Below are 19866 nucleotides of genomic sequence, written 5' to 3'. Positions count from 1 at the left end.
ATCAGGGGCCTAAAGCAGGTCATAGTGAATTAAAGACGGGCTGCAGAACTTGGATAAAGCAGCATTTCAACTGATGGGAGAATGCATTATAATAATTTGTTCTCCCTAGATCCTTATCACTAAGCCAGCCGAAGAATCTTCTTAAAAGCAATCATAATTAAATTTTCTATTGTTCAATGAATCTGGCCTTCAGGGATATAAGTTATGAACTCAGAATATGATGATTTAGAATCAACAATAAATATTCCAAAGTTTAAGACTTTAAAATTTTATTTAGTTCAAATCCCTCCCTCTCAGCCTCCAAGTCTCCATCCATGACATTTTCGTGACCATATTCTGTAGCTTCTGTTATTATCCAAACTGTATCATGTTTCTTGCTGGAGTCCAGGCAATTGAAAATAAACACATCTGGGAAAATCAACAGACCAACAGTGGCAAAACACAATACCATGAGACAGAAAACCGAAATGTTTGTTACAGGAGTGCAGCCACGTAGGGGACATCTCAGGAGCGTGGCTCACTGGCGGCGCCGGCTATGTTTGCGTTTCTTTCTGCCTCGAGTTCAGAAACAAGCTGGACTATCTCAGGGTGACTGAATTTTCCTGCAAGGCAAGAAGATGGGGGAAGAAATAATGACAAGAGAATACATCATTTCTCCAGCTGGATCCTAGGGCTTGCCAGGGGCTCAGTTCTGTGATCTGACCCACACTTCACTCCAACACAGATGATACAATCCCAGGTCCTGGAGAGGTGCTTAAGGCAACCACTCAGAACTTACTTTTCATCACCCCAGATGCAACGAAGAGTAAAGATGAGAATTAGGAAAAGAACTGCAGCTCAGGCAGAGCTGGGGAAAACTGCAACAAGCAACCTTTACTGGGAACTCCAGGGAAACGTGGGGAGGTTGGGGCCCTCTCTGGGAACATCTGAGAACAGCCTCTGGCCATTCTGAATTTGAAATTGTGGGGAACCAAGCACCTACATTGGAGAAGGAAATGGCAACCCACTCCAGTATTCTTGCCTGGAGAATGCCATGGACAGAGGAGCCTGGCAGGCTACAGTCCACGGGTTCACAAAGAACCAGACAAGACTGAGCAACACTTTCACTTTCAAGCACCTACATATGAAGACTAGCAGGAAGACCAGTGGGTCCAGGCTGTCCCCTCGCTTGCAAACAAGAATGCAAACACTTACCCTGAAACCAGCTGCTCTGTCCTGTCTTCCCGGCCCCTTGGCTTTCCCTGGACTTCTGCCCTGGGCAGTAACCAGGCTCTGGGCTATTTTAGGTGGACAGAGGCTGGCAGGGGTGGTGTTAAGCCCACCGTCTCTTCCCTGACGGTCTTGTCTTGCCAGTCAGTGCCCTTTGCTGCTTACTGTTCATTCCACAGTGAACTCTATCGCATTTATTCCCTATGTGCCATCCCTTCCCTTTCTTGCCCTACCTGACACCTGGCTGGTCCTGCGGTGCAGCTTTCCCTGTAGCTCCCCTAGTGCTGGCTGTTTTCTGTCTTACGCAGCTCTTAGCACCAAGCCGGGGCCTGTCCTCCACACTCCGTGTTGTTTCCAGGTCACCCTCTGCCCGACTGTATAAAGGCTGGCCCTCAGACTTACCATCATTCCACCAAAACTGCTCTTACCAAGGGCGCCGATCAGCACCACGCTGCTCAATCTGACGGCTACTCCTGCCCTCTTGAAACTTTCTCCCCTTGGCTTCTGGGATGCCTGATTTTTTCCCATCTTTCCCATCTAGTGTGTGTGTGCTTAGTTGCTCAGTCATGTCCAACTCTTTGTGACCCAATGGACTGTATCCTGCCAGGCTCCTCTGTCCATGGAATTCTCCAGGCAAGATTATTGGAGTGGGTTGCCGTGCCCTCCTGCAGGAGATCTTCCCAACCCAGGGATGGAAATCAGGTCTCCTGCACTGCAGGTGGATTCTAGGGAAGGCCAATCTAGTGGAAAGTCCAAAACCCTCAGGTTCCTCTTACAAACACCACCACATACAAATCTTGTTGATTCTACCCTCAAAATATATCCAGAATCTGACCTCTTCTTATGTTTTCTACCATGATCACCCTGTTCAAAACAGGGCAGGCAGAATGGTGAGAAATCATTTCTTACATTGGTTACACGTTTTATATTTATTGACTGTTCACTAGAAATAGTCAAACCAGGGCAGGCAGAATGGTGAGAAATCATTTCTTACATCGGTTACACGTTTTATATTTATTGACTGTTCACTAGAAGCAGTACAGAGGAGAAAGTGCAGTGAGTTTTAATCTCAAATTCGGCTGTGGGCTCATCACCCACTTTCCAGGCTCAAGTTTCTTCCCTGGTAACACGGGGAGCTTAAACCAGATGATCCTTCCAGCTCCCGTATTTTTGGATTCTATGAGTATTCTCATGTTTCATTTTCTATTCTTTTCATTGTGAATGTATCTGAGGATAACAGTGTAAAGCACAACACAAACATGATTATGACCTTAGTGGGGAAAAGATGCTATCTGGGAACCCGATCACTGCTGCTAACATAGTTGGCAAACCTTTATTGTGAAGAGTCAGGGAGTAAATAGTATGGGCTTTGCGAACAACTTGGCCTTTGTGGCCAACTACTCAACTCTGCGGCTGTAGCACAAAAGCAGTAATAAACAACACATAAAGTGTGGCTGTTTCAGTAAAACTTTATTTACATAACCAGCAGGCCAGTTTGGCCCATGGGTTATAGTTGACTGACTCCTGGTTTCCAGGAGTTAAATTATTCTATTTAACTGAGGTCAAACATTTTGAGCATCACTTACTTCAAGGACAGAGGAGACAAAGCTGGTTGTGGCCCTCAACAGCTTACCATAGGGTGGGGTGAGTAGATGGGGATTTGGGAAGAAACCCAACTAGGAACATCATAATGGAGAATGCAAGTCAGACTGTGACATCATGGTGGCACGCTCTGGACCATGCGGAGACCGAGCAAAAAGAAGGAACACTTAGTCATGACAGGGAGGATTGAGAAAGGAAACCAGAGAGCTGAACAGCCTTAGACTACAGAGCTGTTTGTGCTCAGCTGCTCAGTTGTATCTGACTCTTTGTGGCCCCATGGACTGTAGCTCACCAGGCTTCTCAGTTTATGGAATTTTCCAGGCAAGAATACTGGAGTGGGTTGCCATTCCCTAACTCCAGGGAATCTTCCCAACCCAGGGATAGAACCCATGTCTCTTGCGTCTCCTGAACTGGCAGGCAGATTCTTTACCACTGCACCACCCGGGAAGTGCAACAAATATCAAGATTTTATTTTAAGGAAGAGGAAAGCTGCCAAGCAAAGATGAGATGATACCTAGATCTACACGGGAGAAAAGCACTGAGATGTGCAGGGTGAACTCCTGAGCCTGGGAATTAAATTAGGTGGTTATAACCGCCAGCCATACAGAAACAATGAGGGCCTTGCCTAGGGCAGAGGTAAGTGAGTCAGGACAGTAGGAAAATCAAATCAACCCCATCATAATGCAAATCAGATCTGGGAGCTTATTTTGGAGCTGGGACTTTCCTCGACTTGATGAGGCCACAAAAGGGTTGGGAGAGGTCACAGCAAGGCCATCTCTGACAGTTCTCTCAGGAGAGATGGAGGGTCAGCTGAGCCTGGGGAACTGAGGGAAGAGAGCCGGAGCTCTACTCCAGGGGGCAGCAGGAGGCCCGTGGTGAGTGTCCCTGGCTCCTCGCTGCAGAAGCTGGGCCGAAATGAAGAGAGCCAAGGCTCACTGCCAGGCAGCCTTCTAAACACGCCACATATATCCTCAGACAACCCTATAAAGCAGACCCTATAATCATTCTCAATTTAAAAACGAGGAAGAAAGAAGAAAAGATAATGCTAAGTCGCGTCCAACTCTGGCGATTCCATGAACTGTAGCGTGCCAGGCTCCTCTGTCCATGGGATTCCCCCAGCAAGAGTACCAGAGTGGGTTGCCATTTCCTTCTCCAGGGGATCTTCCTGACCCAGGGATTGAATCCAGGTCTCCCACATTGCAGGCAGATGCTTTTACCAACTGAGATACACAGGAAGCCCCAAGAATAAGGAAACGAAGACCCAGAACTAGGGGAAGTAATCTACTGGAGGTTACCTAAGGTGAATGTGGCAGAACCAAGATTTACACAAAAGCAGCTTCAGGCGTGTGCTCTGAAGGGCTACAGCCACAATGATGACTTCGCCGCCTAGAGTTTCCTCTTTTTAAATCTCTATCTCTACCTCTACCTTACATGACCTTCCATCTATTAAGCACTGACATAATGCACTTTGACATTCATCATCTCTCTTAAATCTCAAAACTAACCTATGGATCAAGTAGGGTACTATGATTTCCATTTTTTAGGAAGGATACAGAGAGGTCAGGAGACCGCCTAGGCGCACACAGCCAGTATGTATGACGTGAATCTGGTGCTCAGACTGCAGGGAGGCAAGGCTCTCTTGCATTAGGTAGCCTCACACCATGAATCCCACCATTTTCTTCTCAAATGCTCCATATGAAAGGGTCAGAGGAGGGCTGAACAACCATGGACCTCCCTAAGGTAATACTAGTCATTACACTAGGAGGAAGTTAAGCCAGCCTGAACTGACGCCTATTGAAATCAGCCCTGCGTACCTGCTGTGGAGTCATAGAAGTCCTGCAGTCTCCCAGGCTTGTTCTCAAGGTCTTCATATTCAGATGCCTGAAGAATCATCTCACATTGGTCCAGCTGCTTCACGAATTTAGCTTCTGCACTAGACTGGGTCTCATATTCCTAAGTAAAGGGACAATTAAGGCAGCATGATTAGGGCTGCACGTGTGGGTGCTAAGTCGCTTCAGTCGTATCTGACTCTTTGCGACCCTATGGACTGTAGCCCACCAGGCTCCTCTGTTCATGGGGTTCCCCAGGCAAGAATACTGGAGTGGGTTGCCATTTCCTCTTCCAGGGGATCTTCCCGACCCAGGGATTGAACCCGCCTCTCTTACGCCTTCTGCACTGGCAGGCAGGTTTTCTACCACTAAGGCCACCAGGGACGCCCACATGATAGGTTATGCCAGGAAAACCTGGTACCTGAAATTAGTTACAGCTAAAAGCACGTTCTCCACTGGCCGTATTTCTCCACTGTATACGAAGCCATCACAGAGACTATTCACACGCAGTTCCACAGCTTAACACCCATGTTCCATGTGGGCGCTCACAGTTCCATCTAGTCTACCCGATGCCTGCCAAGTCTCATGTGTTCACATGGGCACACCCAAACATTTTTTTTCCTGTTTAGTAACTTGTCTTCAAGACCATTATTCTTTAATCCAGATTCTGAGTATTAATTTCAAGTTAATATTTCATCTTGAGGCTTCCCCAGTGGCTAGGTGGTAAAGAATCTGTCTGCTACGCAGGAAACATGGAGAGGTGGGTTCGATCCTTGGGTTGGGAAAATCCTCTGCAGGAGGACATGGCCACCCACGGCAGTATTCCTGCCTGGAGAAACCCATGGACGGGGGAGCCTGGCGGGCCACAGTCCATGGGGCTGCAAGAGTCAGACACGACTGAGCAACTAAGCAACAACAACAAACGTTTCATTCTCTGCTTCCCCAGTGAGTTCCCTTCTCCATCTAATGTCAGGTCTCCTTTCCCGTTTGAAGTGAGTTTCTGGCTTTCTCCTTTAGTTTGGTTTCTACTCTATTCTGGGTAGCTCTGTCCCTGCTTTCAGAACAGAGAGGAGCTAATCACATCCCTCTGGGTTATGACTCTTGAGGATACAGCCAGGGTCTGAGAACTCTTCCTGCCGGGTGTCTGTGCGCGTGTTGGTGGCAGGCAGGCGGTGAAGGCAGTGGGCAGGAGGCAGCTTATTTACCTTTCCTCGCCCCACTGGTCCCTCCCTAAGCCACAGGCACTCGGCGTCTTAGAGCACACCGGTCACACAACCACATGTCCCAGTTAAGACCGCAGAGAAGCACCCTTCTATTAAGACCAAGGGGTTCCCAGCTGACTTCTGTGTCAGGTTCTCGCTTGTAATCCCACCCTGGATACTGAATCTGCCGTGCTTTCTCTCGCCAGGGTGATGGGTTGTGTATCACAATGGTTTCTTGGTTTTTATTAGATGCAGCTCTGGTGGGTGTTTGCAGAGCAACAGAAGGATAAGGGTTTCAAGCAGGAAAGATATACAAGTTCTAGGTCCTCAACATGGAGGACCAAAGGGAAGAGAGAGAGGAAAGGCAAACAAGGTCAGAGATATCTTGTCTCCCTTGGAGAAAGGCCGGCCCTGACGACAGTGCAGACATAAAGTTAATCTTCTGCATGTCACGCTTTCCCACCCTAGTGACTCTCCCTCTGGGACCCAGGACCCTCACATTGCTGCACACCAAACTCCCCCCCGAAATGCTACCCTTTTACTTCAGAGGACAGAACAGCGAGACCTCCTGAAGTGCCTGCACACTCAGTCGTGTCCGACTCTGTGCAACCCCGTGGACTGTAGCCCGCCAGGCTCCTCTGTCCATGGGATTCTCCAGGCAAGAATACTGGAGTGGGTTGCCATTGCCTTCGCCAGGGACCTTTTGAAGGAGTACTTTTTAACCTAGATGGATCTTCAGCTGCAGGCTGGGACACAATTCAAAGGCAGGTGTGTGTGCCAGGCATTGGGCACGTGGCGGGGAGCGGCTCCTGCTCTGCCCTGGGATTCGAAGGGCTCTTTCTTTAAAGCAAAACTCAGGTGGTAGAGTAGACATCCTTTTGTGATACTTCGAGGAAAAAGTGAAAATGCTTTCTCTTGACTTACTGAAATGTGATTTCATGCTTCCATGGCAAACAATAATTTATAATTGCTTTAACTAGACATGACCCTTTGGGCTGAAAGCTGTTGTTAGTGAACAGCAGTGATTTACACTTCAGAAATCAATTCAACTGCCATTTTCTATGTAACTAGTACTATTTGAAGTTCCCTGCGTTCAGAATGACCCTATTTTCTGAAGTCAAAATCAGACCACAAGGACTGGAGACAGAAAAACAGAGCATACTATATATGTCAGGCAATACTCTAACTGCGTTGTCGTCATTGTTTGGTTGCTAAGTCGTGTGTGACTCTTTTGCAACCCCATGGACTGCAGCCTGCCAGACTCCTCTGTTCATGGGACTTCTCAGGCAAGAATACTGGAGTGGGTTGTCAATTCCTTCTCCAGGCCATCTTCCTGACCCAGAGATGGAACTGGTGTCTCCTGCATTGGCAGGTGGATTCTTTACCACTGAGCCACCAGGGAAGCTTTCCAACTGCTTAACATACTAATAATTTGACTGCCACACAACCCTGTAATACGGGTATACTATTATTAGTGCCATTCTGTCGATGAGGAAATTGACATACAGAGAGGTACCGTCAATTGCCCAAGATCACACAGCTAGTAAACAGAGGAGCCACTAATTCGAACCCTGGAAATCTCATACCAAAGCCAACGTGTTAATATTGAACATGATTTTTAAAATGTGTAATAAAGAGCTGTTCTCTGTTTATAGTGTTTCCACAAAGTTCCAATCTACTTGTAATCTATGAATGTGATCTTATTTGGAATCAGTCTTTGCAGATGTAATCAAATTAAGAGTCACAGTGGACTAGGACGGATCTTAATCTAATAACCAGCATTCTTACAATAGGGAATTGGGCCCAGATACAGGCACAGGGAGGGGGTGGGGCCGGGGAGGTGGCACAGGCAGCTTCCCCGGTGTCTCAGTGGTAAAGAATCCGGCTGTAATGCACGCAATGCAGGTTTGACCCCTGGGTCGGAAAGATCCCCTGGAGGAGGGCATGGCCACCCACTCCAGTATTCAAACCTGGAGAATTCCCACGGACAGAGGAGCCTGGCGGGCTACAGAACATAGGGTCGCAAAGAGTCGGACTCGACTGAAGCAACTTAGTTCATGTGCACAGACACGGGGAAAACGTCTGACTATGGAGGCAGAGCCTGGAACCATGTGTTCAGAGGCAAGGCTGCCAAAGCTGGACAAGGCACCACCAGAAGCCAGGGAGAGGCAAGCAGGGAGTCTTCCTCTAGAGCCCTCAAGGAACATGGCCCTGCCCACACCATGATTTGGACTTCCGGCCTCCAGAACGATGAGGCAGGGCTACCCCAGAGTAAGGAGGGGCTAGGGGCTCAAGCAAGGAAGGCGGGGGAAGAGGTTGGAGGGAAGTGAGAAACTGCCCGAGGCAGGGATGTGTTATTTTTCCTTCACAGTGGAAGTCAGCTCTAGGAGGCAGACAACAGGAGCACTAGGCAAGCCCCTTCCCAGGATCCGCCTGCTATCAGCAGCACCAGGGAGGCACTGAGGCCCGACCGGGCCCATGTTCGGTGCTGGGCCCCATGGCGCATCTGCCCTTGACCTCACGCAACCCGAACAACCCTACGGGTTTCACAGATGCGCAGCTGACTCAGGGAGGCGAATGAGCCCAAGGCCACTGAGCCAGGAAGCAGTGAGTTGGGAACCCAGTTCCGAATGACCCCAAAGCCCACCTTTCTCTCAAGGACCAGAGACGGGTGGGTGTGAGGCTGGCATGGTGGACGATGAGAGCAATGCATCAGGAAATTCAGGGGCTCTGAGTCAGTATTTGCACCAGGCATTATGGTGAGAAGGGAAATGCGGAACGTGGAAGGAAGAAACATTTCTATTAGCAGTGACAGATACCTATAGCAGCTGGGAGGAGAATCAGACAACTCAGAAAGCAGGTAAGTTAGACACGGCATGTTAAGATAGTCTAAGGCAACTAAAACACTGATGGGCCATATAAATTCAGTTACAATAAAAAGCAACCCAGTGTATATACTTACTTCCCAAAGTTCATAGAGCTCCTTCTGGAGATCCTCTGGGAGGAGCTGGGTTAGCTGCTTCATTGCTTCCTGAAAGATCAAACCATTATTTTAATCATGTTCACATTTGTTAGTTAACAACTCATCTACAAATGCCAAACAATGGACTCACACTTCCAAATAACTCCCAAAGGGGCAGCAGAATATTGGAGAAGATTTAGGCTAACAAGGAGGGCAGTTGTGTACATTAAATAAGTAAGTGTCTTTTTTATATGTATTTATTCAGGAGCACTTATGTTGTGGCCTGCGGCACACTGGACACAATCAAGGACAATGAGGAGGGTATGAGACGATTACAGAAATAACAGAAGGTGAGGCCAAAGGTTTTATATCTTGTGGATGAGAGTCCCGAAACGCAGTGAATTTCAACCGCAAGTACATGCGTGCTCAGTGGCTTCAGCTGTATTAGACTCTTTGCGACCCGATGGACTGTGGCCCACCAGGCTCCCCTGTCCATGGGATTCTCTAGTCAAGAATACTGGATTGGGACGCCATACCCTCCTCCGGAGGATCTTCCCAACTCAGGGATCAAACCCTCGTCTCCTGTGTCTCCTGCACTCTTTACTGCTGAGCCCCTGGGGAAGCCCTCAACAGTAAGTAGTATAGTTCAAAACAAATCGGACTGTGGGGAAAACAGCAAAGTACCAGTGAATTACAAAGCTCAAATAAACTTTTGGTATACCATTATGCTCACTTTCTATTGTTAATATTTTTATTTGAAAAATGTAAAGCACTACACAAATGGGCAGCTATTGTCACTAACATAAAGGAAATTACAAGACAGCATTTTGTTAAGCTCACAGACTCACAGGCTGAAAAGAGATGTTTAAGGTAGTTAGCCTAACCATCCACGTGCACCAAACCCCTCAGCAGCCATCACTGGGGACTTGTGTCCTCCCCCCCCACACATGCCTCATGGTGGGAACCTAGCACCCCAAGAGGCTGCTCAAGTGGACTTTAGGCAGCATTAGTAGGAAGTACCAGTGTCTCATATCAAGCTGAAAATTGTCCCTGCAAGTTCTTCCACTGTGCCTAACCCTACCCCTCCTGCCTTCCTCCCTCACAAAAACACAGTCAATCCGGTGGGCAGTAACCCAGCAGACGAGAATCTCTGTGGCCAGTGACTGGTCCAAGGGATGGCCATGTAACTCTACCCAGCCACTCAGCGACCAGCTGCATGTTGAGATCGAGGGAGAGGAGCCCCAGAGTAGAGTTCAGAAAGCCAAAACGCACAGAAAAGCTGAAATGAGACAGTGAGAGCACGGAGGGTGCTCAGTACATATTTCTAATCTCCAAAGTCCCAAGAGCCCCTCTTATTCCATCTCTTCCTTCATTTCTATGTTGCTTCCAAATCCTCAAGTATCCCATTTGGGGGGCATGAGGTCTGCAACCTACTCTCAAATGGCTTTGCAACTCCTTCCCTCTCCTCCTATCATCATCCTCCACCTCTTAATCAGCTCCAGTTCATTTGGCCAGAGCTTAGGCTCCCTGAAAAGAATACTGTTTTAAAAACTACTTTTGGCAAAGTGCTTATATAAAAGGGGCAAGGTCTTACCAAAATCAACTGGTGAAATGGTAAAAAGCAATAAAAGTAAAAATGAATACTTTATATACAACTATTTATAATGGGGAGGAAAAAAAAAAGTTACAGAACACAACCACTTCCAGAGCAAACCAATCTGGCCAGTGTCAATGGTCTGCTCTTGTAAGCAGTGTTGCCATCTTGAATGGCTTGTAGCATTATACCACCCTTAGTGGTATGAAATTTTGGGTATTTTGTACTTGCATTCTCCCTTGTTTCTTTTTCATAAATCTCAGCAAAATATTTGAGAAAAAACTGCATTTTCAAAAATTAAAAATGTCTTTACAAATAGATCACTTTTCTCTCCACTATTATAGAAGCATTTGCCCATTGCTTTTGTTTAAAAGGAATGATGTGAATAACACATGTAGAGAGATATCAAAATCTAAACTCTTCGAATATAAACTTAAAAGTCCTGCTCTGACAAGGAATTATTTTATTCCCTTTAAAGTGATGTACCCAGCACTGAGTATAGTGATTGATGGGTGGTCTGACCCAGTCAAAACACAATGGAACCAAAGTGTCCATCATGGTAAATGCTCTATTTCTATAAATGCAGCTCATGACTGAGTTGGCTTTTTGGAAATCACATATGACTTATTAACAAGCTTTCTGTTGACTAAAATCACAATGTCCTTTAAAAAATAAAACATAACAAATATGTTTTTGCTCTCTTCCTAAAGCTAAGCAATGATTTTTCTGGATCTAAACTCGTTGACACCATTTGTTATTATACAATCAGGATTGCATTTGAGACCTCTTAGCTGTTATTCCTTGTTTGGCAGCCTATGCCACAGAATCAGGCCCTTTTTAAATGATCCTCTGAAATTGACTTCACTGAAGTCCAGGACAAGGGTCTGATGATACCAGACTTTCCCTTCTTGATTGTGAGCCTTGCCACTCCCACTTCTAAACCGAGTTTTGCCTTGCTCACACGTAGATTTAGAGTGATAATTTCCCTAGCTTCTTCCTGTTAGCAAAGCTTGTCAAGAATCTGCCTGAAGTTCTGAGCTGAATGAAATGTGAAGCACCCAGAAAGCAGTATTCATCACTCACACGTCATTGGTGATACTGCACAGTGCCAAAGCTAATGACAAACTATAGACTGAGATGCGGTTTGGAACCCAGCTTGCCATTTACTAGCTGTGGAATCCTGAGCAAGATACATCTGTCTTTCTGGTTTCTCATCTATAAAATGAGGTTAATAGGGGTACCTACCTAAAGGGGTTTGCTGTGAGGATGAAATAGTCACTATATATAAAGTACTTATTATCTGGAACAGGGTAAGGACTCTATAAAATACTCACTACATGTTTCACTTTCTCTGTCTTGCCATGTTCACTCCCATAATAAATGGTTCTTCTCCTTTTAACCTCTAGTTCTCCAGCAACTTTAACTGTCAGGTATGTGTATATATATATATATATATATATATATATATATATATATGTATCATGACTGTCCTTTTAGTAAGTTTTCCCTTTGCAGAAGAATATAATAACCTATTATTGCTGTATCCCAGCCTCAAGCTCCATTCCACTAGTTCTTAATGATCCCTTCAGTTCAGTTCAGTTCAGTCACTCAGTCGTGTCTGACTCTTTGTGACCCCATGGACTGCAGCACGCCAGGCCTCCCTGTCCATCACCAGCTCCCGGAGTCTACTCAAACTCATGTCCATTGGGTTGGTGATGCCATCCAACCATCTCATCCTCTGTTGTCCCCTTCTCTTCCTGCCTTCAATCTTTCCCAGAATCAGGGTCTTTTCAAATGAGTTAGTTCTTCACATCTGGTGGCCAAAGTATTAGAGTTTCAGCTTCAACATCAGTCCTTCCAATGAACACTCAGGACTGATCTCCTTTAGGATGGACTGGTTGGATTTCCTTGCAGTCCAAGGGACTCTTAAGAGTCTTCTCCAACACCACAGTTCAAAAGCATCAATTCTTCGGTGCTCAGCTTTCTTTATTGTTCAACTCTCACATCCATGATTCCTACAAGGCATCATTTACCATCTCGGTTTATAACATAAAGTTTGTTTTATTCTGTTTAGGAGGGGAGTCAGCCTACAAGCATTGCTTTTGCCCCCACCCTCTAAATTTTCTCTTCTACACCCTCATTCTCCCTTTTATCTTAGTACCTACTTTCCTCTGGGACAATCAGCCTTCCAGGGTTATCAAATATTTTCCCTCCCACTTACTTGGGTTTAAAGCCCTCTAGATGCAGTGGCCTAGCCTCTGGGAAAATGACAGTTCCTGGTCCAGTATGTGTGTTTCACCTCAAGGAGCCAAGAAACCCTCAGTTAATTATCTCAAGGCATGGTTCAGACATCCAAACCTCATCCCTAAACACCATCTGCATAAGGAGTTGTCTACCTCCCACATCTTTGTCTGTTCCCAAATCCTAATGAGTGGAGAAGAAGCAATGATCAGCGCTTCCAAGCCTTGGTTTCTTGCCCAAGAACTTGCGGTGCTTAAAGATGTTTGCCTGTCCTTTCTGATGATATTTATTCTCCTGTGAATCAGATGGGGTGGGCAGCAGCCAGGAGGTTTAATGAAGCCGGGAGGGCTTTTCATCACTGCCCAGATATGGCATCCAGCACTCTCTGAGTGGCAAGTCCCCTCGATGCCCCTCTAGGGGGCGCCACTAGCCAGGACTCAGCTTCCGTCAGGACAGAGGTAGGTTTACTCTGTCACCAGGCGCTGGAGATCCCTCCTACTAAACTGTTCTTTCTTCAGAAGGTTCTGATTCATTCCTCGGTGGAGTGTACCTCGCATTGCTTGGGTGCCCACATGGGAAGGGTCTTCTTCCTCTGGTCACTTTAAGGCTTCTGATCACCTTATGGTTCTTCAGCCTGTGATTTCTCCTCCACAATGTCTAAATTCACCCTTGTATGAAACTACCATACATCCTGAAACATGCTATATAACCGAGAGATCTTTTCCTCTATGCCATACGTCAACACCCAGCATCCTCCGGTTTGGGGCTAATTCCTTTCTGCAACTCAGTATCTTTTTTTTTTAATTTACTTGGCTGCACCTGGTCTTAGTTGCGGCACATGGGAACTTCGCTGCAGCACATGGGATCTAGTTCCATGACCAGGGATCTAACTCAGGCTTCCTGCTTTGGGAGTGTGGAGTCTTAACCACTGAGCTACTGGGAGAGTCCCTGCAACTCAGTATCTTGAACTAACTGGTTTTTGTATCAACCAATCAACCCAGGAATTCTTTAATTCACTACAGTCTAGACTCCTACAGAGAAATGTTTCCTTAGCTCCTCCCTTTTCATCAACTGTCCTGATGCTCATGTGTTCTGGACCTGTATTTATAGGATGACCACATTCCCTATCTCTCTTGTTCCCATAATTTATGGTGTGTTGGAACTCCTGAATTGAGATTCCCTGGGGACCTTCTTGCCTCAAAAGGGGAAAAAAAGCTGTTGGCTTCTGAGCTCTGGCCACCCTTTCCCTAAGAACAGCTACTGAAGCCCACCTTCCTTGTTAAACCATCTTGATGAAGGCTGTTGACTTAAAGACATTTAGGATCAATCCCTCTGGCCTACAAGAAAAGCTGCTTGCAACAATCCCTGAATTGGAAACCGTCCATTCAGCTAAAAAAAAAAAAAAAAAAAAAAAAAAAACCTTCCTGAATTTTCCAGTCTCTGCTTCAAATACATCTTCCTGTTTGTCCCTGGGCTCTGGTTTTAAGACTCCAAATCAGCAGGCCCTGTTTAATTGATGTCATTTCTTACTAATACAAATTTTTTAAATTTTTAACTACTAAATTAAAGGACTAATTTAAAATTTGTTGCTATTGTTGTTGTTTAGCCGGTAACTTGTGTCTGACTCTTTTGCAAACCCATGGATTGCAGCCCACCAGGCTTGTCTTACTAAATACTAATTATAATAATGATTATTCCTGGGTTTTATAGAACTTCTCTCCAAAGAGCTTAACTGGCATGGAGAATGCCTTCAAGTTCCAGCTGTCTTCATGGTGCGAATGAAAGCCATACCACGTATCCTGTGCTCAGATCCCCTTTCTGCTTCTCTGTGCAAAATGAAACCAACACAACGTCCTGTCCCTGTGTTAAGGCTTAGAACAAGCAAAAACCAATTCACTGCTTATTTCACGAAATCCTTACTTCTGGACGGTAAGACTGTAAACCAATCCAAAGTAGAGTAAGCACTAACAGCTTGCTCTTCAAGACCCTTGCTAAGACCTTGCCTCACCAGCCCCACCAACCCAAAGCTTTTATGTTTAAACTCTGGGCAATCTCATCTTGTAAGACAATAGCCACTCTTGTAAGATCCATCCAAACATCCTCAGGCCCAGGCCCTACAACTCTATAAATACCCTCCCTTGATCTTCCTTCCCAAGATACTAAGACTCTGTCAAGGAGGTACTCTCTCTTAGGGTTGGTGAACTTAGCTGCATTTCAGCAATGGGTTTTTCTGGTTTTCCTTTGTTTCAGCAATGGGTTTTTCTTTTGTGGAGTCAACAGTCAACACCAACCTCTTCTCGCCTATGTTTTTCTTCTTTGGGGATGTTATCTGCTGGTGCTATGTCCCCAACGATGCATTCTGCCATATCATGAACCAGGGCTAGGCGTACACATCTGACCAGGCAAGAAATAATTACACAGAATTATACTCACTACAGACTTCTTCTCTATACTACTTTAAGTTACATAATATAGTTTTTTTTTTTTCTCTAGTCTCACAGAGGATTTTAATGCAGTATTTTCTAAAGGTAATTATATTCTGCCAGCCTGCAACAGATCTAAATCAAAACTGCTAGTTAATATTCAGTACAAATACATGAGAATGCAAGGGAAGTTGTCAGCATGAATTAAAAAAAAAAAAAAGCAGCTGGTCTCTCAAATATCACTTTAAAAGGTTGATAACTTTAGTTTAAAAAGCCAGAAGAAGGTGATCTGGTTATAGCATTTATTTACCGATATAACACTTAAAAAAATCATTTTCCAAATGTACTAGTTAGATGTAAAAATGAAGCCCTTTATAGAGAAATAGGTAGAGCTGGACAGATCTGAGTTTGAATCCAGCAATTGACATCTATTAGCTGCGTGCCCTTTGGCAAGTCACTTAATTTCTTTAAATGCTAAGTTCTGCAGCCTTCATTTTATTATCCATAAGAAAGGGGTACTAATACTTCCTCAGTTTGGCATGAAAATTAAATTTGATACTTTATGTTCCTGGAACATGTTGATCATTCAACAAATGACTATAATTATTAGTGGTAATGATTGGTAATTGTTAGTGGTAATGATTGCTGATCAGGATAATCGTCATCAAAATAACAAAGGCAGCTCAGGAGATAAATGCCCCAGAGGGCCAGTCTGCTTTATGCTCCCAGCATCAACAAGGCAGAACAAGAACTCGCAGGTGTTCCTGCCTGCAGCTGCTTTCTCATCTAGCTCAAATTGCAGACTATGCGAAGGTTCATCTCCATTCGACACCATGTTCATCTTGTACCATGTGCCAAAAACCTCCTTAAGTTCTATCCCATCTACAGAGTAACAGGGCTCCTGAGACTCCCAGATGAACCTCTGCTTCACTTGGGTGGACTGACTTGTCATTTCTAAAACATACCTTTACTTCCTTATCATCAGAGATTCGGTCTCCATGCCCTTCTCTTTCTGTGCTGTCTTCTACTTCTATACCTAATCAACCCTTTAGAGGTCAACTCAGATTCTGCTTTGTATAGAAGCCACTCTGGGCCTATGTACTTCATCTGGGTTTTATTTACTACCTTATACTGTTTGGCTAGAAAACTTTGTCCTGTGCTCAAAAATCATTTTCAACACTTGTTGTTTGACTGAAGGAGACAGGATATCTCTTTTCAGCTCTTTCCTGCACATACCACTTCAAAAAGTCGCTTCACAAAAGAGTGCTGCTATTCAGAAAAGGGGCTAAATAAAATACATAGTGCCTGGATCCAATTTTAGACATAAAACACTTACCTTCAAGGCCCTGGAAAATCCTCAAATCACACTTATGTTTCCTTGAGACCAAGGCAGACTCGTTCACTTGCCAAGAGAAAACCCAGAGTGCAGTTTACAACTGCAGCACACGGTCCCCCTGTCCACATCCTGAATCTGTATGGTTTGCCTCAAATAATTTTTCTTGACTATAAACTAACCTAGAATTGGACACAGGCCTCATACGTGAAGAGTCATGCGCTCCCATAGTTCACAGACCCTAACTGACACCAGAGTTCACAGCTTACCGGTCTTTGTTAAGATGTTCATCTTTGGTCACCAGAGCCATAACTGCCATTCTGTACATGTGATCTGATACGCTCTCTGGCTTCTGGACATTTCTGTATACCCAGCCAGTCCGTGGGACTCTCTGATAAAAATGAACAGAAAGAAATGTATAAGAATACGTACTTTAACTGTCTGCTATGCTCTTTAAGAGAAGTCCAGGGAATAGAGCACTGGGCCATAGTTTCAGTACATATTAAAAAATGTTTAACCAACTTAGGGAGAGACATCTGGAATCAAATAAACGAGTGAGGTCAGAGAATGAGAAAGAGAGAGGGAAGAATAAGCCATAGATATACAACATAGAAGGGCTTCCCTAGTGGCTTAGATGATAAAGAATTTGTTGGCAATGCAGAAGACTTGGGTTCAATCCCTGGTTGGGAAGATCCCTGGAGAAGGGAATGGCTACTCACTCCAGTATTCTTGCCTGGAGAATTCCATGAATAGAGGAGCCTGGAGAACTATAGATCAAGGGGTCACAAAGAGTCAGACATGACTGAGTAATTTATACACACACACAACCTGTAAGTCCAACAGTGTTACTGATGTTTGCATGTACAGAACATACACAAGTCCTTAGACATAAAAGGGAAAGCGCTGAACTTGAACAAGTGACAGACTTCCAAATTCTGAAGCAGAAAGGGTTAGTAAGTAAGGCATTTCTAATTTCTTTACACTACCGCCAGTCATACCCTGTGATCCTAAGGGACTGTCTTTTCTCCTTGGGACTTCACATGTCTAAAGTTTATAAACAGTGGCACGACAATCTGCTCTGAGCTTGGAGAAACTCCGCAAAATCATTATTGGGTGCGGCCAGGATAGGGGTGGGTGATGGAAGGAGGATCCCCTCGGATATAACTTCAGTGTCTTACATAAAATCCTTCCTTAAAAAAAAAAAAAAGATTTTAGGCACTCAAACCATGCAGGATCAATGGATTCTGTTCTTCCCACTAGCCCAGGGGTCGTGACCCTCCTATGTATTCGGGGCAGACTCGAGCCTGGAGATCCACACATCACCGCGCCGGCTCCCCTTTAGAAATCTCTCTCAAGGCGTCCGGGGCCGGGCCCCTCCAAGCGCCAGGCCGACACTGGGGTCCACTGCGGCTCGGACTCTGCCCGGCGTGGGGTGGGGCACAGCAATCCCGCCACGCCGTCTTGCCTCCTCCGCCCGCGATCCTCACTCACGACCGCATCCCTCTGAAAGGGATTCCCTTTGCAGGCCCCACGAGGCGCGGAGAACCGAGGAAGGGGGCAGGCCTCAGGCCGGGCGGGGACCGGAAGCCTGGTTGCCCGGCGGCCGGCCCCGGCCTCTCTCCGCGCAGCCGCGAACTCAGACAGCCCTCCCGACGCCCGCTCACCTTGAGCTGCCCCACCAGCCGCAGGAACTGCAGCAGGTTCCGGGCCCCGCGGCCCGACATGGTCGCAGCGGGTGAGGCCGAAGCCATGCGGCAGCGGATCCCGACAGGTCCTAGCCGGCCGCCGGCCCACCGCTCGAAGCTCCTCCCCCAAGCCCCGCCCACGCCCCTCCCCCGAAGCTCCGCCCCTGAAGCTCCTCCCTCCCTATTCTCTTCCTCTGCGTCCCTCTACGTTTCTGTCTCAGGTTTTCCTCAACCCTTCTATCCAGACTTCCGCCTTTCTGGCCCCGGTAGCAGCCATTGAGCATTGCACCACCCACGTCAGAGACTCTGTACCTGGAGCATCTAGTATGCTTTACTTATTTGCCTAACTCTGCTCAACTGCACTCCATCAAACTTTTGAAGGGCTTGCAGTTCCTTGGGGACGGGCAGAGTGAGTGGCGTGGAGGAGGAGGGAGGCTTATGTCATAATGCACCAAAATCTTGCCTCTGGACTAGAGGAAGAGATAGACTCTACCTCCAAGATAGCAATCTATAAACATTTTTAACGAGGGCACAAGGAAAATGAGTTGGAAGGGGACAGTAATTAGGAGTGACAAGAGTACTGGAAGGATTGGATGCTAGCCATAACTAGAGGACTTGGAGGTGAGAATAAATGGCTAGGGAGTGAGAACAATCCCATGGTGAAATCACACTTCCCTGACACCGCAAAGTGATAAGTATCCCGTACCCTGGAAAGTTGTTCAGGGCCTGTCTCAACCGTCTGTCTGAATTCTATCAACAACCAAGGGTGCCAGGTTTTAAAGGCACTTCGTGTTAGTCACTCAGTCGTGTCCTACTCGTTGTGACCGAAGGACTGTAGCCCTCCAGGTTCCTGTGTCCATGGAATTCTCCAGGCAAGAATACTGAAGTGGGGAGCCATTCCCTTCTCCAGGGGATCTTCCCGACACAGGGATCAAACTCCAGGTCTTCTGTTTTGCAGACAGATCCTTTACCATCTGAGCCATTAGTGATGTGCCTACTGAAGGACTCCATGAGAGTGGGTAGCATAGAAAATAGGAAGTAGAGAGACCAATTAGGAGTCTACTGAAGTAATTCTTTGGGAGATGATTTTGGCTTAATCCAGGATTCTAGCAGTGGAGGTGGTGAGATGTCGAATTTGGGGTATAATTTAAAGGTAGGACTAACAGGGTTTGTGACAGATTGCACGTGGGGTATGAGAGAAAGAGAGGAATCAAGGATGACTTCATGAATTTTGACCTGACCAACCAAAAGGATGGAGTTGCTATATACTGAGCTGGAGAAAACTGTAAGAGTAGGTTGTGGGAAGGGTAGGAATCAGCAGTTTAGTTTAGGACATGTTGAGATACCTATCACAGATCTTCAGTTCAGTTCAGTCACTCAGTCGTGTCCGACTCTTCGCGACCCCATGAATCGCAGCACGCCAGCTCTCCCTGTCCATCACCAACTCCCGGAGTTCACTCAAACTCACATCCACTGAGTCAGTGATGCCATCCAGCCATCTCATCCTCTGTCGTCCCCTTCTCCTCCTGCCCCCAATCCCTCCCAGCATCAGGGTCTTTTCAAATGAGTCAGCTCTTCACATCAGGTGGCCAAAGTACTGGAGTTTCAACTTCAACATCAGTCCTTCCAATGAACAATCAGGGCTGATCTCCTTCAGAATGGACTGGTTGGATCTCCTTGCAGTCCAAGGAACTCTCAAGAGTCTTCTCCAACACCACAGTTCAAAAGCATCAATTCTTGATCGCTCAGCCTTCTTCACAGTCCTACTCTCACATCCATACATGAC

The 19866-nt window shown here is 46.1% G+C and overlaps 1 protein-coding gene across 1 annotated transcript; it reads right to left on the bottom strand.

Moving 5' to 3' along the window:
* Nucleotides 1-252: 252 nt before the first annotated feature.
* On the bottom strand, nt 253-18213 carry HDDC2 (HD domain containing 2). The gene is made up of 6 exons (XM_040238993.1): nt 18060-18213; nt 16665-16786; nt 14931-15033; nt 8805-8873; nt 4626-4764; nt 253-602 (listed from the first exon to the last, which is right to left on the bottom strand). Exons 1-6 carry the CDS (start codon nt 18144-18146, stop codon nt 505-507), a joined length of 618 nt encoding a protein of 205 aa, XP_040094927.1. The 5' UTR covers nt 18147-18213; the 3' UTR covers nt 253-504.
* Nucleotides 18214-19866: the final 1653 nt, after the last annotated feature.

The sequence above is a fragment of the Oryx dammah genome, unplaced genomic scaffold, assembly GCF_014754425.2.
Source record: "Oryx dammah isolate SB20612 unplaced genomic scaffold, SCBI_Odam_1.1 HiC_scaffold_4, whole genome shotgun sequence".
Lineage (NCBI taxonomy): Eukaryota > Metazoa > Chordata > Mammalia > Artiodactyla > Bovidae > Oryx > Oryx dammah.
This window is presented reverse-complemented; position numbering and strand designations above follow the sequence as displayed.